The sequence below is a fragment of the Miscanthus floridulus genome, chromosome 3 (assembly GCF_019320115.1).
Source record: "Miscanthus floridulus cultivar M001 chromosome 3, ASM1932011v1, whole genome shotgun sequence".
Lineage (NCBI taxonomy): Eukaryota > Viridiplantae > Streptophyta > Magnoliopsida > Poales > Poaceae > Miscanthus > Miscanthus floridulus.
This window is the reverse complement of record NC_089582.1, coordinates 140624386-140648394: the sequence shown is the minus strand read 5'-3', so window position 1 is coordinate 140648394 and position 24009 is coordinate 140624386. Positions and strand designations below refer to the sequence as shown.

At 47.5% G+C, this 24009-nt stretch overlaps 3 protein-coding genes and 1 long non-coding RNA gene across 5 annotated transcripts; all 4 read left to right on the top strand.

Moving 5' to 3' along the window:
* The first annotated feature begins 1428 nt into the window (after positions 1-1428).
* Positions 1429-4303, top strand: LOC136547253 (alcohol dehydrogenase-like 2). Of its 2 annotated transcripts, none has more exons than XM_066539218.1 (10): positions 1429-1585; positions 1681-1817; positions 2148-2194; positions 2283-2620; positions 2727-2797; positions 2983-3058; positions 3164-3231; positions 3379-3474; positions 3585-3746; positions 3855-4303. In XM_066539218.1, exons 1-10 carry the CDS (start codon positions 1549-1551, stop codon positions 4002-4004), a joined length of 1182 nt encoding a protein of 393 aa, XP_066395315.1. In that variant the 5' UTR covers positions 1429-1548; the 3' UTR covers positions 4005-4303. The 2 variants fall into 2 exon arrangements, with proteins under 2 accessions (XP_066395315.1, XP_066395314.1); XM_066539217.1 differs by having other exon boundaries at positions 2715-2797.
* A 3497-nt stretch (positions 4304-7800) lies between these two features.
* On the top strand, positions 7801-9701 carry LOC136547252 (uncharacterized). Its single transcript, XR_010781521.1, has 3 exons — positions 7801-7896; positions 8980-9240; positions 9329-9701. It is a non-coding gene; the product is annotated as an uncharacterized lncRNA (long non-coding RNA).
* Positions 9702-13375: 3674 nt separating this feature from the next.
* On the top strand, positions 13376-16949 carry LOC136547251 (alcohol dehydrogenase-like 2). The gene is made up of 10 exons (XM_066539216.1): positions 13376-13533; positions 13629-13765; positions 14096-14142; positions 14231-14568; positions 14663-14745; positions 14931-15006; positions 15112-15179; positions 15327-15422; positions 15533-15694; positions 16466-16949. Exons 1-10 carry the CDS (start codon positions 13497-13499, stop codon positions 16613-16615), a joined length of 1194 nt encoding a protein of 397 aa, XP_066395313.1. The 5' UTR covers positions 13376-13496; the 3' UTR covers positions 16616-16949.
* A 3418-nt stretch (positions 16950-20367) lies between these two features.
* Positions 20368-23184, top strand: LOC136547250 (cytochrome c oxidase subunit 6b-1-like). Its single transcript, XM_066539215.1, has 5 exons — positions 20368-20495; positions 21595-21855; positions 21926-22008; positions 22086-22167; positions 22930-23184. The coding sequence occupies exons 1-5, from the start codon at positions 20460-20462 to the stop codon at positions 22981-22983; spliced, it is 516 nt and encodes a 171-aa protein (XP_066395312.1). The 5' UTR covers positions 20368-20459; the 3' UTR covers positions 22984-23184.
* The last annotated feature ends 825 nt before the right edge of the window (positions 23185-24009 follow it).

The following is a 24009-nucleotide window of genomic DNA, read 5'->3' as shown; positions in this document are numbered from 1 at the left end:
CTGGATATATGACCTGCTTGGTTGGGTTTTAAAACTTGCCCAACCAAAATTAAACTTTAGCTATTGATTGCTTCATTACCGGCCAAATCGCTAGAAGCTTCTTCAATCTCATAAGAGGAAAAAAATGCTCGCTACTATGTCGTGCCACTCAACCAATTGCATTCCTACGTTTTTGGCCCTAAGAGCACCTCCATCAGATCCCCATTATAACTCCCACAATATAATGCTAGTGGGGCTACCCAATACAATTTTTCTAATTATTAGTGGAGATGTGGTAGCAGATCACCAATGCCTCATCCCCAATACTTGATCTGACCCGTGGAGCCCATATGTAAGTTTGCCAATTCATTTTCTTTTTTTCTCTCTTTCCTTTATTTGTTTTTCTTTCTCCGGTGGATCGAGATCGAAGCTCCCAGTTCCTTCCTTCGCATCGCTCTCGGGAGCCGCTTCTTGGTGGGCGGGCGGGCGGCGTGCTAGCCCGGCGTGGCTGAGGGATGTGGCAATGCGGTGAGGGAGTGAGGGATGCGGCAGTGCAGCGAGCGGCATGGAGATGACGACGTGGCAGCTCCAGGCTCTAGTGCGGCATGGGGGCGGGAGATGCAACAGCTCGGGTGGCAAGCGACGCGGACGCGGGCGGCTGCGGCAAAGGCTCCGGCGCCTCCTCGTCGGCGATTGACACTAGCGCGGCGGACATGCGTGAGAGAGGCCCCGACAATTGATAGGGGTGGGTCCCACTTTATTGGGGGAGATGCAAGTACCCCTTTATTTAAGGGAAGGTGTAGTGTTTTTTTTTGCCCCCCCCCCCCCCCCACCCCCCACCCACCCCCCAAAAAAAAGAAACGTTATTGGGGAGCTGATAGAGCAATGAAACTGCACTGTCTCTTCCAATATGACAGGCTTACGAGAATGAAGAGAATTATTAGAAAAACTGTTGGAGATGCTCTAACTTTGACAATCTTCTGTTTCCACGGTGCCCTCTTTCTTTGGCGGTTATGTATGACAGCTCGGTGACCTATCGTCGGCAGGCCGGTGAGGGCTCGACGCCGTAGCAGCCCGCAGCTACTGTTGAGCCACCAGATTTCTGAACCTAGCTGAGCAGACAAAACCTAGGCCTTGTTTAGATGCAAAAAATTTTGCAAAATGACCATTGTAGCGTTTTCGTTGTTATTTGGCAATTAGTGTCCAATCATAGTCTAATTAGGCTTAAAAGATTCGTCTCGGAGATTTCGTCTAAACTGTGTAATTAGTTTTATTTTTTATTTATATTTAATGCTTCATGCATGTGTCCAAAGATTCGATGTGACGGGGAATGTGAAAAATTTTATAAAATTTTTGGGAAACTAAACTGGGCCCTACCTAACCAATTTCGTCCTTCATTTACTAGAGAAGAAGAGTAAAAAATACGTTTTGCTTTACCCCCACTTGACACGCCTGCTGTTTGCCACAGCTTCACAAGAAGCAGTCACAAGACATCATCGCATCGCTCTCGCACCTCGAGCGAGCGAGCGACCGAGAGCTGTGGCTTCGTCTGACCGGGAGGCCGCGGCGATGGAGCAGAGCGTCGCGAAGCCCATCAGATGCAGAGGTACGTGTGCACCTGCCTTCCCGCGCTTCCGTCTCTCCTGCTTCCTTGCTTGTAGTTGTATGGACAGCGCCCTTTGAACTGTGATCGTTGCGCAGCGGCGGTGAGCAAGGCGCCGGGGCAGCCTCTGGAGATGGAGGAGGTGGAGGTGGCGCCGCCGCGGGCACATGAGGTCCGCGTGAGGATCATCTGCACCTCCCTCTGCCACACGGACGTCACCTTCTGGCGCATGAAGGTACGGATGCATTCGCGTATGTTGATCTTGCGCTAGCTAGGAGCCGAGTAGTAGTAGCTCTGTGCTTCGCTCGGCTCTTTGGAGGGGGGAAAAAGGATAAAAGAAAATCAACTTTTAAGGTTCAGTATCATCTATGCCAATGTCGAATGATCTGAACCTTGAAGTATTAAACTTTGTCATGTTTGAGTAATTAAGAAGCATCAGATTCTGTCCTGGACTTCCATATGTGCACAGTTGTACTGAAATCAACCTGTAGGGTTGGATCGAGATCCAGCGACAAATTTTTGCAGTTTTGTATGTCACGCACACTGTTTTTGTTCCTTTTTGCAGGATTTCCCGGCCATGTATCCGTCCATCCTGGGGCACGAAGCAGTAGGGTAGGCTTTACATCCAGATAGCCACAATTCGATTGGCATGGCATTTGCGGTGTGTTGATTCATGATTCGTGTCCACTGTCGTGTCCAGAGTGGTGGAGAGCGTGGGGGAGCATGTGCAGGAGGTGGCCGTGGGGGACACGGTGGTGCCGGTGTTCCTGCCGCAGTGCGGCGAGTGCGACGACTGCCGGTCCGCCCGCAGCAACATCTGCTCCGTGCTGACGTACCGCCCGGGCCTCATGCCGCGGGACGGCACCACGCGCTTCTCGCTCGCCGCCACGGGCGAGCCCGTCCACACCTTCCTGTGCGTCTCCAGCTTCGCCGAGTACACGGTGGTGGACGTCGGGCACGTCGTAAAGCTCGCCGTCGGCTCCGCCCCCGCGCTGCCGCCGGAGAAGGCGTGCCTGCTCAGCTGCGGCGTCGCCACGGGTACGGTGCTACTAGCTCGCGACAGCATTGGACACTGGACATCGGAGTTGGAGTAGATCCACCACGCTGACGCTGACGCTGATGCCGCGTGCAGGTGTTGGTGCAGCTTGGAAGGTTGCGGCAGTGGAGGCCGGTTCAACTGTTGCTGTCTTCGGACTCGGCACCGTCGGCTTAGCAGTAATGACACCAAACCCTGATACTACGACGATATCACTACCTTTTCTTGCTGATCATTATTGAATTGCAAAGACTACACACGCCAATGCTCCCCTTATGTCTTATCACACATAAAGCCTACCTGTTCTTGATAGTAACAGGACATCATCGTGACGGCGACTCCTGAACTGAATCACTGAATGCAGGTAGCGCAAGGGGCCAAGATGCGTGGTGCCAAGAGAATCATTGGGGTGGATCTGAATCCTGACAAACTGGATATCGGTACTTCACTTTAACAACGACTCTTGCATCTCCAGATCTTCCGAGAACCAACGTGATTTTGTTGCATCGAACTGTTGTTTGTTTTGTCGATTCCTTTAATTGCAGCAAAGAGGCTGGGGATCACCGACTTCGTGAATCCAAATGAGACCGGGGGGAAGAAGACTGTCAGCGAGGTCTGTATCTGTAGTTCTGTACCAACGAAACTATCTTAGCGACGGACAATCATGTCATGTCATTTTCCGCCCATTCGTTGAGGTCGTACTCCTAGGTTTGGTTGCCTTGTCGTGCCTTACCGAGCCATCTGACGATCTCCAACCCAGGTGATCACGGAGATGACCGGCGGCGGCGCCGATTACTGCTTCGAGTGCGTCGGCTCCACTTCACTCATGGCGGAAGCCTTCAAAAGCTCTCGGAAGGTACGGTACCCGTAAGTCGTCTGGCAGGTGGCCGCGGGATCGGTTGCGATTGCGATACGATGCCGAGTACTGACTAGTGACCAGCTAACCCCAATGACGGTACCGTGCAGGGCTGGGGGAAGACGGTCATCCTGGGCACCGACGCCGGCGCGGCGGCCGTCAGCATATCGTCGTCGGACATCAAGCGGGGGCGGTCCGTCACCGGCGCGCTCCTCGGCGGGATCAAGCCCAAGGACGACATCCCCGTGCTGGCGCACAAGTACCTGGACAAGGTGATCATATCGACCACCTGCACGGCTGCACCTCCTCTCGAGTCCTCGTGCGCTTCCCGACCGAGTAACTGATTCGATCATTCTGTCCTGTTTTTTCCTCTGCGTCAGGAGCTGGAGCTGGACGAGTTCATCACCCACCAGGTGGGCTTCCACGACATAAACCGCGCCTTCGACCTGCTCCAGCAGGGGAGGTGCCTCCGCTGCATCATCTGGATGGACAACAACGGCGGCGCCAAGGACACCGTCGCGCGCGCATGACAGACTTGACAGTGCCCTGTTGGTTCGTCACCGTCGTCGTCATAGGTTTTCAGAGGGGGTCATGTCTTCGCGCTAGCTGTTCTCCTTCACCATCATGTATTCGATCGTGTTGCGCTGGACTTGAGGTGCTCCTCCGTCATTCCTTGCAATGCATCAAGGATGCATGCATCGCTACTCTGATGCGTGCTAATACTTCGCGCGGTCACTTGTATTTTGTAACAGGAAATAAACCCGCGTAGCCACTCGCGGCGGTGACGTGTTAACATTGTTTCTAATAAGTCTGTCTTGCACTCTTGGTAGCCAAACTTTAAATAAACCCAAATGGTTAGCCAGACTTTTCCAAGTAATCCCTATGACTTCGAAACGGAGGGAGTACCAAATTAATTATGGTAATGCTCTTTACCAAGCGTTCGGTCCTTAGCCAGACTTTTTTAAGTTTGATGAATCCAAATTATAATATTGTACGACTTTGAAATGGAGTGAGTACCAAATTAATTATGGTAATTCTCTCTATCGAACGTCTGGACGGGACGGACCCACCTGCCCCCGCACCTCAATGGCTCATGCGCCCTACGCCTTGTGCCTCACACGCCCGCGGCCCCATGCCTCACACGCCCGTGGCCTCGTGCCTCGTGCCCCCCCCCCCACCCCTGTCTCGTGCCTCGCGTCGCGCGTCGCGCGTCGTGCATCGACCTCAGCTACAACTCGCGCTGCACCCAGCCAAGGTTCGACCTCCACGCCGTGCATCGAGCTCCGTGCCGGCATCAAGCTCTGCGTCAACGAGCGTCCATTGGGGGCAGCAAGTAGATGACCACATGCTGCAAATGTATGTTTTATCTAGCTGTTGCAAAAGTAGACTTGATGTTGCATATGTTGCAATGACTATACACGTATGTTGCAAGTGTATGTTTCAAATGTTTCAGCTGCTGCACTTGCTATACATGTATATTGCCAGTGCATGTTCCAAATGTTTCAGTTATTTTTAAACGTACGTTGCAAGTATTTTTATCTTGATGTTGCATATGTTGCAGTGCTCATACACATATGTTGCAAACATATGTTGTTAATGTGAAAGCTCTAGTTTGATTTTGGTTAATTGATGAAACCCTAAGTGCTAACCTAGTTTATCAAAGTGATTATGAGATAGGTAGCACTACTCCAAGTGATGAAGCAATGGAGAAGATCATGACGATGATGATGGCATGGTGATGATCAAATGCTTGAACTTGGAAAAGAAGAAAGAGAAAAACAAAAGGCTCGAGGCAAAGGTATAAATAGTAGGAGCCATTTTATTTCGGTGATCAAGACACTTAGTGAGTGTGATCACATTTAGGTTAGATAGCTATACTATTAAGAGGGGTGAAACTAGTATTGAAATGCGGTTATCAAAGTGCCACTAGATGCTCTAACTCATTGCATATGCATTTATGATCTAGTGGAGTGCTAACATCTTTGAAAATGTTTGTGAAAATACGCTAACACATGTGTACAAGGTGATACACTTGGTGGTTGGCACATTTGATCAAGGGTGATGAAGTTTAGGTGCAAGGGTAAGAAACTCCACCGGTGGAGTATCCGCCCGTAGAGTGCGGACAGTCCGACGATGCCACCGGCGCCCTAGACAGAAAAGTTGGAGGTCACTGCAAGTGACCGGACGCTGGCCTCGGTTGGACCGGTGCGTCTGGTCAGTGGCAGCAGAGGGTGCGCGTTTCGGTCTTATGACCGGACGCTTGGTCACTTTATGACCGGACGCTGGCAGGGTGCGTCCGGTCAGTGCTGATGTACGCTGACGTGAGACGCACAGAGGAGGCGTTGTGTGACCGGATGCTGGGTGAGTCCGGTCAGGCGTGACCGGACGCGTCCGGTCGTAAAATGTCGCGTTTGGAACCTTACTGGAAACGACCGGATGCTGAGATCCAGCGTCCAGTCACTTTCTAACTGACGCGTCCGGTCATTACTTGACCGTTGAAATCGGGCGATCGGTGTTTGAAGCCGAAGACACGTGGCACACATCGCATGACCGGACGCTGAGGTCCAGCGTCCGGTCAATATGACCGGAGCGTCCGGTCGGCCCGTGTTCAGTTCAGTGAGGAGCCCAATGGCTCTATTTCGTAGGGGCTTCTATTTAAGCCCCATGGTCGCTCAAGCTCACTCTCTTGCATATTTTCATTGACATAGCAACCTTGTGAGCTTAGCCAAAGCACTTCCACTCATCTCCATCATTGATCCATCATCTTTGTGAGATTGGAAGAGAATCCAAGTGCATTGCTTGAGTGATTGCATCTAGATGCACTTGGTATTCGTGTTGCGCTGCGGATTTCGCTTGTTACTCTTGGTGGTTGCCACCACCTAGATGGCTTGGTGCAGCGGTGGAGGATCGGCACGAGTTGGTGATTGTTCGTGGCCGCCTTCGGTGATTGTGAGGGGAGTTGTACCTTCCCCGGTAGAGTACCGAAAGGTAACTCTAGTAAATTGCTCATGTCATTGAGTTATCTCACTTGTGGGTAGGTTCTTGCGGTGTCCAATCGTGTGGACGAGGTTTGTGAAATACCTCTTAGCCGCCGAACCACCAAGTGTTGGTCGACACACCTCGGGAGAAAAATCGGTTGTCTCTTGTCATTTGTATTCTCCCGGTGATTGGCTTAATCTTCATCTTATGATTGATTCATCCCCTACACAGCGGTATAATCACCCTACTCACTTATTTATATTCTTGCAAACTAGTTGATACAAGCTTTTTAGTGTAATTAGAATTGAGAGCTTGCTTTATTATTTACATTCATCTAATTGAGCTCTTTAGAGTAGCAAGATTGAGAGCTCTTAGTGAGCAGTTACATAGCAAGTTTGGGTGCCTAAGTAATTATTGCAACTAGAATTGTTGGATAGGTGGCTTGCAACCCTTGTAGAGCTAGAGCAAGTTTGCATTACGTTATTTGTCATACTAATCAAATTGCTCTTGTTGATTTGTAGATTTTTAAATAGGCTATTCAGCCCCCTCTAGCCATATTAGGACCTTTCACAATTTTTATCTGTTTTGGACGTATTTATACATCAAATGTTTTATGTTGCAAGTTTTTCATGAGCAGGCGCGGCAAGGGCGTAGGCGAAGGTGGTGCCCTCGGGCGCAGCGATCCCCGCATGTGCGCGGGAAGCGAAGCGAAGCGGCAGCAGGCGTGGAGCACAAAGCTATATCCATAGGCGTGTCAACAGACGCGGAGCACGAAGTTGCATCCACGGACGGACAGTAGGCGCGAAGCAAGGCGAAGCGAAGCACGAAGCTGCATCATAGGCAGACATCAAGCGCAGAGCACAAAGGTGCATCCATAGGTGTCGTGTAGGTATAATTATTGAAAACGAACGGACATTAGACATTGACGTCCATATGGACACCACGTCTAGACGTCCCGACACTAGTCTCTTCGCATTAATTAAGCAAAAAAGCGACTCAAACAGAAGTACTCCCTTCATTCAGAAAAGAATACAACTATAAGCTACGTGCCAATAAAAATAGTTCATATTTAACTAAATTTATAGTGAATACTATTTATATTTATGACTTTAAAATAATTTACTAAAGTATGATACTGTCCTGTAATTGCAGGAGGGAGTACACAACACTCAGACCCCGATGGCCACTGGAGTGTATTGGTCCTCCATTTTTTTAAGCCCAGCCGAAATCACTGTGTCGCGCACCATGTATCCTCTTCTAGACTTTGCTCCGAAAAAAAATGTACAGTACCTCTTCTAGACTTCAGTTAGCACGTGTCCTCTCTACACATTCTCGAGGACGCCCACCCAACACTCGCGTCGTTTCTTCTTCCCACCATCCCACCAGCCGCCGGGCTTCCAGAAGCTTTCACAGGGCTTTCACAATGCTCCGTCGCTCGCCGAGGTAGGGAAGCCGTATCCTCTTCTCATTCTCCAACTTTCACTCTCGTCTCGTGAGATATGTCCTGTCGCTCCCGTAGCTACGAGCTGCTCGTGGACCTGTGTGTAGTAGGATGAGTTCGAGTTAGGTTTTCTACTGGGATTCATGTATAATTTGGGTGGTAGCCCTTTTTTCCCCCGGAAATTTTGGTGGAATATTTGGTGGGTACTTCATTCTTGGATACGGAAGGATCCACAGTTGCTGTCCATCGGAGTTTCAAAGTTGAGATGTTGATTTTGTAGTTAGCTGATTAGGATTCGAGTTGTTGTGGGTAAGTTTTTATTTGAAACTAAAATGTTGTAAGTTGAACAGTGCGTCATTTATGGCGTACTGGCTCTACAGCTCCCATGGCATAATTTCTCTAATCATAGCTCTATGGTAAGCATATGTTGTGAAGCCGTGACTAGTGGTATGATTCTGTCAGGAGCATTCACCTAAAGCTGTTACTCTTAATTATGTACCACTTGCACGCGAAACTGAACCTCTGATTGAATTTCAAGCCGGAGAGCATTGTGCGGTCTGAGATTGTCGAACTGTAATTCCTAGTATCGTTTTAGCTGTGTCTTGGAAGCTGGAGTCCCCAGCATTGTGTCAAATATTTGCTTTGTTGAAAGCAGAGAGTATTCTCCTTTCAAAAAAAAGATGAACCTCAGAGTATGCATTTTTTAGTAGTAAGCTAATGTGCCTGCATGAATCCGTTGCTGTAGACACGGTGAATGATGTGCGGTATGGATTCTGCTTCTATACTGAAGCTAAGTTCAGTTAATTTCCGTTTAGTACGAAATTTAGTTTGGAGCATGTTTCACGTTTCTGATGTGTCTGTTGAAACATTTGTATGCTGATGTGTTGGGGATTGTTGTCTTGGAATCCCGCTATATTGATTCTAGAGAGTTGTTATCTTGAAGGATGAATGCCTTTTTTTTGGGTGTGGATTTTGACATATGTATTCCTTAACCCAACTAATCTCTGTATTTCAGTATTGCTAGTTGTTCCTTCTGAAATTCATCTGCCTTGATCACAGCCATTGTTGAACCACCTTACGTGCAGGAATATTCACTGTCATCCCAAGAGGTCCAAGTACAAAATCCATCTGAGGAGAAATCTGCTGTCAGGACTGCGGCTGAAGTCGTCCCTGACAAAAGTGCTGAAACTCCAGCAGCTGATGTGACCACTGTTGCTGTTAAAGAAACGAGTGAAACTCCAGAGGTGAAAGAACCCTCTGAGAAGCCAGAAGCTGAGGACAGCTCTGCTGCTGAAGAAAGTAGCGAGGTCGCTGAGGAAGCAGCTGATGAAAAACCAGAAATTAAGGTATGACATTACCAACTAGCTATTCTGACTTGAACTATCCTTGTTGCTCAGTTCGATGACATGGTTTTTTTTTTTTTTTTTTTTGTAGATTGAGCGTTGGAACGAGCAACGTGAAAATGGCACGTTCCCTGGACCCCTGTAATGCTGCTCAGAGAGAGAAGCTGTGCTCGTTCTGACACATTGCCTTCGTTGATACTTAGCTACAAGGACTATCACAATTCACAAGTACCTTTTCAGAGTTTTGTCAAAATAAAAGTTTAGGTTTGAGGTGCAAGGAATCGTTTCTAAATCCCTCGTATACCGTTCTTAACCCAACTTTGAGTGGCAATGGATTTGAGTCCCAAAGGCGGATACTTCTCTCCGACACCGGACTAAACTGAACGGATTTGAGTCCCAAAATGGTTCATATGGGGGGTGACAGTAATGCCTTCCACACTGAACGGAGCAGTACTCGCTGGTCATCGATCGTGCGTCCCTCTTGATGGCAGACACGATCCTGTCCTGTGGTGTGGGTGTGGCTGATCGGAGTAAACAGATCGATTATTGGTTCGCACGGTACTGTATCTGTATGTGCAGTAGCATTGCTTCATCACTCACTATCTGTAGTAGTAGTAGCTGCTCTGTCTGATCGGCAACGCCTGCTCCTACACACCACACTACAGTAGTCTCCCTTCACTTCACCTTCACCTTTGCAGCATCGGTCATTTCATTTTCAGCAGCTGTTGAGCAGTAGCATCATGTACACCTAGCCCTGTTGTCAAATCATGCAGTAGAGTAGATGCAGTCAGCCTGTTCGTTTGGCCGTGGTTTGTCGTAAACGATCGTAAATTTCCAGTCGGAACAGTATTTTTCTCTCACACAAACCAGCCAGCAGTACTTCTTCATAAACCAGCAACGATACGAACTCGCCAACCTAACATGCTGAGTAGATGCAGTAGTCAAGGGGCTTTCGAGGCGCCTGCTGCTGCTGTCGATTAAATTGCGCTAAGGCGCCTCCTTTCTTTTCACGCTTTGCGGACGGGATCTGACGGGACATGTGAGAACCAGGCCCACGACGCGCAGTGCGCTGCAGGCCTCGTCTCGGAGACGGGAGCCCGGTAAACACTGCACTACGCGCACTGCAATGCACTCACCTCGCGTTGGGGAGGAGGACCCACCGCCCCACGCGACGTGACCTTTTAGAAAAAGAACCGTGGCTCATTACTGCTTGCAAGCAAAATTGCAATTGCAATTTCCTTGTGCACTCAGCGGGCCAGCGGGGTACGAGGGCAGGCATCAGTGTGGAAACACCACTTGTGCCATTGCATGGGTACCTAAATTCAAGTTTGTCGTACAGGACGTGGTGCTCCGCGCCGAAAGATTACCCACAACGCGCGCCGCTCCGTCACGTCACGTCGCGCTCAGCCTCGCGGCGCGGCGCCGAACAACTGAAAGCCAGCCCGTCACAGACTCACAATGCGAGGACAGCTTACCTGCGAACCCAGCCACGCGTCCCGAGAGAGGGGGCGCATGCAGCGGCCGCACGCCGCAGTCCGCCTCGCGGCCGTGTCTTCCGCAGCCAACAGGTCGGCGGGTGGCGTCGAGATCTCCATGTATTCTGGCACCGAGCTCGCCTACGTCAACGCCAGCTAGGATTCCCTGTAGTACATGGTCAAACATCTCGGCGTCAAGATCTGTGGCGCCGAGACGTGTTACCTCGGCGCCAGGACTCATTATACCAAACCCCAGGATCTAAAATTGAGTTTAAGTCTCCTAATAGACCAAACCTAAATTTTCTTAAAAAAGGTCAAATAATAAAAAATTAGGTCCCATGCGCGTGTCCGTCCTTGCGTTGATTACGCTGTCATGGAAGCCAGCACATGTTATGCATGCTCTATGAACAATGAACTTGTTGTCGTGACTCCAATTTACTACTCTATGTATCTATGTAAGGTTGTGTTTAGTTCGGGAATTTTGGGAATTTGGTTACTGTAGCATTTTCATTTTTATTTGGCAATTATTGTTCAATCATGGACTAATTAGGCTCAAAACGTTCGTCTCGCAATTTTCAACAAAACTGTGCAATTAGTTTTTTTTGTCTACATTTAATGCTCGATGCACGTATCGCAAGATCGATGTGATGGCTACTGTAGCATTTTTTTGGAAAGTTTTTGGGAACTAAACAAGCACTAAGTGGCGACGAAATAGGTTTTAAAATGAACATTTCCACGCATAATGTTGTGTTGAAATGTTGAATTATGGCTTTACATATTGTTGAACCAAGTTTAAAAAAAATGTTGAAAGAACATATATATAAATTTGCAAAATTAAAACCCATAAAGCATTTGGAGTAAAAACAAGGACTAAAACACAAGCAAAAGAAAGGAATAGCAGGAATAGCAAGTGCCTTGCACATGTGGGGGCTGGCCTATTACTGTTTGTCACTTATCTCTTCCTGCAAGGTAAAAAATATATAAGAAAAATGATTCTTATACAAAAGTAAAAAAAAAGTGATGACAGCATAAATTTTGAAAGAAGTATGGCTAAATCGCTTGCGGTAGAACCTGCCCATCTAAACTCAACTTCTTGACTTACATGGGTGTTTGTAGTTGCTTGAAATTCTTTTCCAAACTTTGCACTGCTTCTACGAGATGGCTGGTGGCCAGAATACCGGCGACGAGTCAGATCCATATCCTCCACCGCCAGATCTGATGCCTACCACTCTGGAGTCTGGATATATGACCTGCTTGGTTGGGTTTTAAAACTTGCCCAACCAAAATTAAACTTTAGCTATTGATTGCTTCATTACCGGCCAAATCGCTAGAAGCTTCTTCAATCTCATAAGAGGAAAAAAATGCTCGCTACTATGTCGTGCCACTCAACCAATTGCATTCCTACGTTTTTGGCCCTAAGAGCACCTCCATCAGATCCCCATTATAACTCCCACAATATAATGCTAGTGGGGCTACCCAATACAATTTTTCTAATTATTAGTGGAGATGTGGTAGCAGATCACCAATGCCTCATCCCCAATACTTGATCTGACCCGTGGAGCCCATATGTAAGTTTGCCAATTCATTTTCTTTTTTTCTCTCTTTCCTTTATTTGTTTTTCTTTCTCCGGTGGATCGAGATCGAAGCTCCCAGTTCCTTCCTTCGCATCGCTCTCGGGAGCCGCTTCTTGGTGGGCGGGCGGGCGGCGTGCTAGCCCGGCGTGGCTGAGGGATGTGGCAATGCGGTGAGGGAGTGAGGGATGCGGCAGTGCAGCGAGCGGCATGGAGATGACGACGTGGCAGCTCCAGGCTCTAGTGCGGCATGGGGGCGGGAGATGCAACAGCTCGGGTGGCAAGCGACGCGGACGCGGGCGGCTGCGGCAAAGGCTCCGGCGCCTCCTCGTCGGCGATTGACACTAGCGCGGCGGACATGCGTGAGAGAGGCCCCGACAATTGATAGGGGTGGGTCCCACTTTATTGGGGGAGATGCAAGTACCCCTTTATTTAAGGGAAGGTGTAGTGTTTTTTTTTGCCCCCCCCCCCCCCCACCCCCCACCCACCCCCCAAAAAAAAGAAACGTTATTGGGGAGCTGATAGAGCAATGAAACTGCACTGTCTCTTCCAATATGACAGGCTTACGAGAATGAAGAGAATTATTAGAAAAACTGTTGGAGATGCTCTAACTTTGACAATCTTCTGTTTCCACGGTGCCCTCTTTCTTTGGCGGTTATGTATGACAGCTCGGTGACCTATCGTCGGCAGGCCGGTGAGGGCTCGACGCCGTAGCAGCCCGCAGCTACTGTTGAGCCACCAGATTTCTGAACCTAGCTGAGCAGACAAAACCTAGGCCTTGTTTAGATGCAAAAAATTTTGCAAAATGACCATTGTAGCGTTTTCGTTGTTATTTGGCAATTAGTGTCCAATCATAGTCTAATTAGGCTTAAAAGATTCGTCTCGGAGATTTCGTCTAAACTGTGTAATTAGTTTTATTTTTTATTTATATTTAATGCTTCATGCATGTGTCCAAAGATTCGATGTGACGGGGAATGTGAAAAATTTTATAAAATTTTTGGGAAACTAAACTGGGCCCTACCTAACCAATTTCGTCCTTCATTTACTAGAGAAGAAGAGTAAAAAATACGTTTTGCTTTACCCCCACTTGACACGCCTGCTGTTTGCCACAGCTTCACAAGAAGCAGTCACAAGACATCATCGCATCGCTCTCGCACCTCGAGCGAGCGAGCGACCGAGAGCTGTGGCTTCGTCTGACCGGGAGGCCGCGGCGATGGAGCAGAGCGTCGCGAAGCCCATCAGATGCAGAGGTACGTGTGCACCTGCCTTCCCGCGCTTCCGTCTCTCCTGCTTCCTTGCTTGTAGTTGTATGGACAGCGCCCTTTGAACTGTGATCGTTGCGCAGCGGCGGTGAGCAAGGCGCCGGGGCAGCCTCTGGAGATGGAGGAGGTGGAGGTGGCGCCGCCGCGGGCACATGAGGTCCGCGTGAGGATCATCTGCACCTCCCTCTGCCACACGGACGTCACCTTCTGGCGCATGAAGGTACGGATGCATTCGCGTATGTTGATCTTGCGCTAGCTAGGAGCCGAGTAGTAGTAGCTCTGTGCTTCGCTCGGCTCTTTGGAGGGGGGAAAAAGGATAAAAGAAAATCAACTTTTAAGGTTCAGTATCATCTATGCCAATGTCGAATGATCTGAACCTTGAAGTATTAAACTTTGTCATGTTTGAGTAATTAAGAAGCATCAGATTCTGTCCTGGACTTCCATATGTGCACAGTTGTACTGAAATCAACCTGTAGGGTTGGATCGAGATCCAGGGACAAAGTTTTGCAGTTTTGTATGTCACGCACACTGTTTTTGTTCCTTTTTGCAGGATTTCCCGGCCATGTATCCGTCCATCCTGGGGCACGAAGCAGTAGGGTAGGCTTTACATCCAGACAGCCACAATTCGATTGGCATGGCATTTGCGGTGTGTTGATTCATGATTCGTGTCCACTGTCGTGTCCAGAGTGGTGGAGAGCGTGGGGGAGCATGTGCAGGAGGTGGCCGTGGGGGACACGGTGGTGCCGGTGTTCCTGCCGCAGTGCGGCGAGTGCGACGACTGCCGGTCCGCCCGCAGCAACATCTGCTCCGTGCTGACGTACCGCCCGGGCCTCATGCCGCGGGACGGCACCACGCGCTTCTCGCTCGCCGCCACGGGCGAGCCCGTCCACACCTTCCTGTGCGTCTCCAGCTTCGCCGAGTACACGGTGGTGGACGTCGGGCACGTCGTAAAGCTCGCCGTCGGCTCCGCCCCCGCGCTGCCGCCGGAGAAGGCGTGCCTGCTCAGCTGCGGCGTCGCCACGGGTACGGTGCTACTAGCTCGCGACAGCACTGGACACTGGACATCGGAGTTGGAGTAGATCCACCACGCTGACGCTGACGCTGATGCCGCGTGCAGGTGTTGGTGCAGCTTGGAAGGTTGCGGCAGTGGAGGCCGGTTCAACTGTTGCTGTCTTCGGACTCGGCACCGTTGGCTTAGCAGTAATGACACCAAACCCTGATACTACGACGATATCACTACCTTTTCTTGCTGATCATTATTGAATTGCAAAGACTACACACGCCAATGCTCCTCTTATGTCTTATCACACATAAAGCCTTCCTGTTCTTGATAGTAACAGGACATCATCGTGACGGCGACTCCTGAACTGAATCACTGAATGCAGGTAGCGCAAGGGGCCAAGATGCGTGGTGCCAAGAGAATCATTGGGGTGGATCTGAATCCTGACAAACTGGATATCGGTACTTCACTTTAACAACGACTCTTGCATCTCCAGATCTTCCGAGAACCAACGTGATTTTGTTGCATCGAACTGTTGTTTGTTTTGTCGATTCCTTTAATTGCAGCAAAGAGGCTGGGGATCACCGACTTCGTGAATCCAAATGAGACCGGGGGGAAGAAGACTGTCAGCGAGGTCTGTATCTGTAGTTCTGTACCAACGAAACTATCTTAGCGACGGACAATCATGTCATGTCATTTTCCGCCCATTCGTTGAGGTCGTACTCCTAGGTTTGGTTGCCTTGTCGTGCCTTACCGAGCCATCTGACGATCTCCAACCCAGGTGATCACGGAGATGACCGGCGGCGGCGCCGATTACTGCTTCGAGTGCGTCGGCTCCACTTCACTCATGGCGGAAGCCTTCAAAAGCTCTCGGAAGGTACGGTACCCGTAAGTCGTCTGGCAGGTGGCCGCGGGATCGGTTGCGATTGCGATACGATGCCGAGTACTGACTAGTGACCAGCTAACCCCAATGACGGTACTGTGCAGGGCTGGGGGAAGACGGTCATCCTGGGCACCGACGCCGGCGCGGCGCCCGTCAGCATATGGTCGTCGGACATCATGCGGGGGCGGTCCGTCACCGGCGCGCTCCTCGGCGGGATCAAGCCCAAGGACGACATCCCCGTGCTGGCGCACAAGTACCTGGACAAGGTGATCATATCGACCACCTGCACGGCTGCACCGTGCCTGATCCCTGAATGAGACTTTTCCTGCCATTATAAAAGATCGTAATCCCCTGTGTGTCCTTAAAAAAATTTAGCGGTCTTCAGCGCCACTACTTCAACTTTTTTGTGTCCTCCATGCCACTTCCGTCAGTTTGGACTCTAACGCCGTCAAACTGCAGGTGTGAAAAGACGAAAATGCCCTTAAGTTCAAATATGTTATTAAATTTTTTTAGCATCTTAACGACTTCAAATGAAAAAACTCAAAACTAGAAAGTTGTAGATCTCGTCGAGATCTATAATTTTCATATAAAATTATTTTTATTTAATTCCGCCAAAAAAATATGATTTGATATGATTAATATATCTTAGAAAAATCATATTATTTTTTTTGTGGAATTAAATGAAAAAAAAATTATATGAAAATTATAGATCTCGACGAGATCTACAACTTTCTAGTTTTGAGTTTTTTCATTTGAAGACGCTAAGATGCTAAAAAAATTTAATAACATATTTGAACTTAAGGGCATTTTCGTCTTTTCACACCTGCAGTTTGACGGTGTTAAAGTCCAAACTGACGAAAGTGGCATGAAGAACACGAAAAAGTTAGAGTAATGACGTTGAAGACCACTGAATTTTTTCAGAGACACGCAGGGAAAAGTCTCCTCCTGAATCCTGAGACTCCTCTCGAGTCCTCGTGCGCTTCCCGACCGAGTAAAACTGATTCGATCATTCTGTCCTGGTTTTTCCTCTGCGTCAGGAGCTGGAGCTGGACGAGTTCATCACCCACCAGGTGGGCTTCCACGACATAAACCGCGCCTTCGACCTGCTCCAGCAGGGGAGGTGCCTCCGCTGCGTCATCTGGATGGACAACAACGGCGGCGCCAAGGACACCGTCGCGCGCGCATGACAGACTTGACAGTGCCCTGTTGGTTCGTCACCGTCGTCGTCATAGGTTTTCAGAGGGGGTCATGTCTTCGCGCTAGCTGTTCTCCTTCACCATCATGTATTCGATCGTGTTGCGCTGGGCTTGAGGTGCTCCTCCGTCATTCCTTGCAATGCATCAAGGATGCATGCATCGCTACTCTGATGCGTGCTAATACTTCGCGCGGTCACTTGTATTTTGTAACAGGAAATAAACCCGCGTAGCCACTCGCGGCGGTGACGTGTTAACATTGTTTCTAATAAGTCTGTCTTGCACTCTTGGTAGCCAAACTTTAAATAAACCCAAATGGTTAGCCAGACTTTTCCAAGTAATCCCTATGACTTCCAAACGGACGGAGTACCAAATTAATTATGGTAATGCTCTTTACCGAGGGTTCGGTCCTTAGCCAGACTTTTTTAAGTTTGATGAATCCAAATTATAATATTGTACGACTTTGAAATGGAGTGAGTACCAAATTAATTATGGTAATTCTCTCTATCGAAAGTCTGGACGGGATGGACCCACCTGCCCCCGCACCTCAATGGCTCATGCGCCCTACGCCTCGTGCCTCACACGCCCGTGGCCTCGTGCCTCGTGCCCCCCACCCCTGTCTCGTGCCTCGCGTCGCGCGTCGTGCATCGACCTCAGCTACAGCTCACGCTGCACCCACCCAAGGTTCGACCTCCGCGCCGTGCATCGAGCTCCGTGCTGGCATCAAGCTCTGCGTCAACGAGCGTCCATTGGGGGGCAGCAAGTAGATGACCACATGTTGCAAACGTATGTTTTATCTAGCTGTTGCAAAAGTAGACTTGATGTTGCATATATTGCAATGACTATACACGTATGTTGCAAGTGTATGTTTTAAATGTTTCAGCTACTGCACTTGCTGTACATGTATATTGCCGGTGTATGTTCCAAATGTTTCAGTTGTTTTTAAACGTATGTTGCAAGTATTTTTATCTTGATGTTGCATATGTTGCAGTGCCCATACACATATGTTGCAAACATACGTTGTCAATGTGAAAGCTCTAGTTTGGTTTTGGTTAATTGATGAAACCCTAAGTGCTAACCTAGTTTATCAAAGTGATTATGAGATAGGTAGCACTACTCCAAGTGATGAAGCAATGGAGAAGATCATGACGATGATGATGGCATGGTGATGATCAAATGCTTGAACTTGGAAAAGAAGAAAGAGAAAAACAAAAGGCTCAAGGCAAAGGTATAAATAGTAGGAGCCATTTTGTTTCGGTGATAAAGACACTTAGCGAGTGTGATCACATTTAGGTTAGATAACTGTACTATTAAGAGGGGTGAAACTAGTATTGAAATACGGTTATCAAAGTGCCACTAGATGCTCTAACTCATTGCATATGCATTTAGGATCTAGTGGAGTGCTAACATCTTTGAAAATGTTTGTGAAAATACGCTAACACATGTGTACAAGGTGATACACTTGGTGGTTGGCACATTTGATCAGGGGTGGTGAAGTTTAGGTGCAAGGGTAAGAAACTCCACCGGTGGAGTGTCCGTCCGTAGAGTGCGGACAATCCGACGGTGCCACCGGCGCCCTAGACAGAAAAGTTGGAGGTCACTGCAAGTGATTGGACGCTGGTCTCAGTTGGACCGGTGCGTCCGGTCAGTGGCAGCAGAGGGTGCGTGTTTCGGTCTTATGATCGGACGCTGGGTCACTTTGTGACCGGACACTGGCAGGGTGCGTTCGGTCAGTGCTAATGTACGCTGACGTGAGACGCACAGAGGAGACGTTGTGTGACCGGACGCTGGGTGAGTCCGGTCAGGCATGACCGGACGTGTCCGGTCGTGAAATGTCGCGTTTGGAACCTTATTGGAAACGACCGGACGCTGAGATCCAGCGTCCGGTCACTTTCTAACTGACGCGTTCGGTCATTACTTGACCATTGAAATCGGGCGATCGGTGTTTGAAGCCAAAGACACGTGGCGCACATCGCATGACCGGACGTTGAGGTCCAGCGTCCGGTCAATATGACCAGAGCGTCCGGTTGGCCCGTGTTCAGTTCAGTGAGGAGTCCAACGGCTCTATTTTGTAGGGGCTTCTATTTAAGCCCTATGGCCGCTCAAGCTCACTCTCTTGCACATTTTTATTGATATAGCAACCTTGTGAGCTTAGCCAAAGCACTCCCACTCATCTCCATCATTGATCCATCATCTTTGTGAGATTTGGAGAGAATCCAAGTGCATTGCTTGAGTGATTGCATCTAGAGGCACTTGGTATTCGTGTTGCGCTGCGGATTTCGCTTGTTACTCTTGGTGGTTGCCACCACCTAGATGGCTCGGTGTAGCGGTGGAGGATCGGCACGAGTTGGTGATTGTTTGTGGTCGCCTTTGGTGATTGTGAGGGGAGTTGTACCTTCCCCGGTAGAGTGCCGGAAGGTAACTCTAGTAAATTGCTTGTGTCATTGAGTTATCTCACTTGTGGGTAGGTTCTTGCGGTGTCCAATCGTGTGGACGAGGTTTGTGAAACACCTCTTAGCCGCCGAACCACCGAGTGTTGGTCGACACACCTCGGGAGAAAAATCGGTTGTCTCTTGTCATTTGCATTCTCCCGGTGATTGGCTTAATCTTCATCTTGTGATTGGTTCATCCCCTATACGGCGGTATAATCACCCTACTCACTTATTTACATTCTTGCAAACTAGTTGATACAAACTTTTTAGTGTAATTAGAATTGAGAGCTTGCTTTATTATTTATATTCATCTAGTTGAGCTCTTTAGAGTAGCAAGATTGAGAGTTCTTAATGAGTAGTTACATAGCAAGTTTGGGTGCCTAAGTAATTATTGCAACTAGAATTGTTGGATAGGTGGTTTGCAACCCTTGTAGAGCTAGAGCAAGTTTGCATTACGCTATTTGTCATACTAATCAAATTGCTCTAGTTGATTTGTAGATTTTTAAATAGGCTATTCACCCCCTCTAGCCATATTAGGACCTTTCACAATGTTTTATCTATTTTGGACGTATTTATACATCAAATATTTTATGTTGCAAGTTTTTCATGAGCAGGCGCGGCAAGGGGCGCAGGCGAAGGTGGTGCCCTCAGGCGCAGCGATCCCCGCGTGTGCGCGGGAAGCGAAGCGAAGCGGCAGCAGGCGTGGAGCACAAAGCTATATCCATAGGCGTGTCAACAGACGCGGAGCACGAAGTTACATCCACGGACGGACAGTAGGCGCGGCGAAGCGAAGCACGAAGCTGCATCATAGGTAGACATCAAGCGTAGAGCACAAAGGTGCATCCATAGGTGTCGTGTAGGTATCATTATTGAAAACGGACGGACATTAGACTTTGACGTCCATATGGACACCACGTCTAGACATCCCGACACTAGTTTCTTTGCATTAATTAAGCAAAAAGCGACTCAAACAAGATACTCCCTTCATTCAGAAAAGAATACAACTATAAGCTACGTGCCATTAAAAATAGTTCATATTTAACTAAATTTATAGTGAATACTTTTTATATTTATGACTTTAAAATAATTTACTAAACTATGATACTGTCCTATAATTGGAGGAGGGAGTACACAACACTCAGACCCCGATGGCCACTGGAGTGGATTGGTCCTCCATTTTTTAAGCCCAGCCGAAATCACTGTGTCGCGCACCATGTATCCTCTTCTAGACTTTGCTCCGAAAAAAAATGTACAGTATCCTCTTCTAGACTTCAGTTAGCACGTGTCCTCTCTACACATTCTCGAGGACGCCCACCCAACACTCGCGTCGTTTCTTCTTCCCACCATCCGACCAGCTCCCCTCCCACCAGCCGCCGGGCTTCCAGAAGCTTTCACAGGGCGCCGCCATGGCTACGGAAGGCAATGCTCCGTCGCTCGCCAAGGTAGGGAAGCCGTATCCTCTTCTCATTCTCCAACTTGCACTCTCGTCTCGTGAGATATGTCCTGTCGCTCCCGTAGCTACGAGCTGCTCGTGGACCTGTGTGTAGTAGGATGAGTTCGAGTTAGGTTTTCTGCTGGGATTCATGTATAATTTGGGTGGTAGCCCTTTTTCCCCCCGGAAATTTTGGTGGAATATTTGGTGGGTACTTCATTCTTGGATACGGAAGGATCCACAGTTGCTGTCCATCGGAGTTTCGGAGTTTCAAAGTCGAGATGTTTGTTTTGTAGTTAGCTGATTAGGATTCGAGTTGTTGTGGGTAAGTTTTTATTTGAAACTAAAATGTTGTAAGTTGGACAGTGCGTCATTTATGGCGTACTGGCTCTACAGCTCCCATGGCATAATTTCTCTAATCATAGCTCCATGGTAAGCATATGTTGTGAAGCCGTGACTAGTGGTATGATTCTGTCAGGAGCATTCACCTAAAGCTGTTAGCCTGTTACTCTTAATTATGTACCACTTGCACGCGAAACTGAACCTCTGATTGAATTTCAAGCCGGAGAGCATTGTGCGGTCTGAGATTGTCGAACTGTAATTCCTAGTATCGTTTTAGCTGTGTCTTGGAAGCTGGAGTCCCCAGCATTGTGTCAAATATTTGCTTTGTTAAAAGCAGAGAGTATTCTCCTTTCAAAAAAAAGATGAACCTCAGAGTATGCATTTTTTAGTAGTAAGCTAATGTGCCTGCATGTATCCGTTGCTGTAGACACGGTGAATGATGTGCCGTATGGATTCTGCTTCTATACTGAAGCTAAGTTCAGTTAATTTCCGTTTAGTACGAAATTTAGTTTGGAGCATGTTTCACGTTTCTGATGTGTCTGTTGAAACATTTGTATGCTGATGTGTTGGGGATTGTTGTCTTGGAATCCCGCTATATTGATTCTAGAGAGTTGTTATCTTGGAGGATGAATGCCTTTTTTTTGGGTGTGGATTTTGACATATGTATTCCTTAACCCAACTAATCTCTGTATTTCAGTATTGCTAGTTGTTCCTTCTGAAATTCATCTGCCTTGATCACAGCCATTGTTGAACCACCTTACGTGCAGGAATATTCACTGCCATCCCAAGAGGTCCAAGTACAAAATCCATCTGAGGAGAAATCTGCTGTCAGGACTGCGGCTGAAGTCGTCCCTGACAAAAGTGCTGAAACTCCAGCAGCTGATGTGACCACTGTTGCTGTTAAAGAAACGAGTGAAACTCCAGAGGTGAAAGAACCCTCTGAGAAGCCAGAAGCTGAGGACAGCTCTGCTGCTGAAGAAAGTAGTGAGGTCGCTGAGGAAGCAGCTGATGAAAAACCAGAAATTAAGGTATGACATTACCAACTAGCTATGAGCAGTTACATTCTATAAGTTGGTATTGAACATTTACAATATCCAGATCGAGACAGCTCCAGCAGATTTTCGTTTCCCAACAACAAATCAAACGAGACATTGCTTCACACGCTATACTGAATATCATAGGTATGGCTAAACTTTCAGAAAATAATAATTGGGGTTCTTTCAGCTATTGGTTGTAACTGATTCTAATTTTATAACAGGTGTGTAGCTGCTAAAGGGGAGGGTGCTCCTGAGTGTGAAAAGTTTGCTAAGTACTACAGATCACTCTGCCCAAGTGAATGGGTATGCGTTCTTGCTCCAGTTACTATTATCTATTGGTGCTGTTCTTCAGTTTGTTCTGTGATTGTGAGGTGGTAACTTCTATGGCAAAAACAACTTTAACCATCCGGGCGGGCGTGTTGACCTTAAAAATAATTATTACCTTTTTGAAAGGCTTGAAGTGAAATTCTGGCATTTGAAAATATATTATCTTATATATTACCTTAGCCACGTTTGAGTAAGCCAAAGCATATTTCTATCATCAGAGCAAAGTCCTTGACATTGGGTCATTTGATGGAATTGATCGGTTGATTTCGTATTTCATTGAAGGACTACTGGGCAGCATTCTGTTGGATATACTGGATATTCATATCTCCATGTTTTATACTTTTATTTATGTGACCCACAGTTTTAGATGCCTTTTGTCTGGTATTTCAGAAATCAAATAAATTAGTAATTATTAAAAAAAAAGTTTCTTCTACTAAATTGATTTAACCATTCAGCTCATATTGCTACCAAGAAAGTATATGTGCATAGCTTAGTTAAAGTGACGATATAGTATGCTATGCTGAATGTTTTATAAAATACTTATTTAAACTTTAGTTCTAATTTTGCTGGTGGCCTTTGTGATTAACTTTCGAGGGTTGGTGTCCTTTGTCGAGCATGATTGCTCCTTGTTCTTGAGCTTATGTTATACTACTGTTTTCTAGCTGCAGCAAATCTGGCTATTCTGACTTGAACTATCCTTGTTGCTCAGTTCGATGACATGTTTTTTTTTTTTTTTAGATTGAGCGTTGGAACGAGCAACGTGAAAATGGCACGTTCCCTGGACCCCTGTAACGCTGCTCAGAGAGAGAAGCTGTGCTCGTTCTGACACCTTGCCTTCGTTGATACTTAGCTACAAGGACTATCACAATTCACAAGTACCTTTTCAGAGTTTTGTCAAAATAAAAGTTTAGGTTTGAGGTGCAAGGAATCGTTTCTAAATCCCTCGTATACCGTTCTTAACCCAACTTTGAGTGGCAATGGATTTGAGTCCCAAAGGCGGATACTTCTCTCCGACACCGAACGGATTTGAGTCCCAAAATGGTTCATATGGGGGGTGACAGTAATGCCTTCCACACTGAACGGAACGATTTTTACGTCGAGATGGTTTAGATTGTGCATGACCTGCAAATGTTTTTGAGACGCATCCAACACTGTCCTAAAATGTTGTCATAGACACATCCAACTATATAAATTAGGTGGCGTGGCAAACATAATAAAGAAGGGCAGTACTCCCTCCATTCCATTTTTTTTAAAAAAAATTCTAGATATGCATCTAGGCATAGTATATACAACAACAATAACATAGTCATTCAGTCCTAAGTAAATTGGGGTAGGCTATAGTTAAAACCCACTAAGAGCCTCAAGTCACGGTTCACACACTTCAATAGCTGTTTTCCAAGTACTCCTATTCAAACATAGATCTTTAGGTACATCTCAAGCTTTCAAATCTTTTTTTATTGTCTCCCTCATGTCAATTTTGGTTTTCCTCTACCTCTCCTCATATTATTAGCTTAGCTTAGGACTCCACAATGCACTGGTGCCTCTGGAGGTCTTCTTTGGACATGGCCAAACCACCTCAACAGATGTTGGACAAGTTTTTCTTCAATTGATGCTACCCCTAGATGATCACGTATATCATCGTTCCGAACTCGATCCATTCTCGTGTAACCACAAATCCATCGCAATTTGCGTATTTCTACAACACTTAGTTGTTGAACATGTCGAATCTTTGTAGGCCAACATTCTACTCCATACAATATAGCCGGTCCAATCGTCATTCTATAAAACTTGCATTTTAGCTTTTGTAGTACCCTCTTA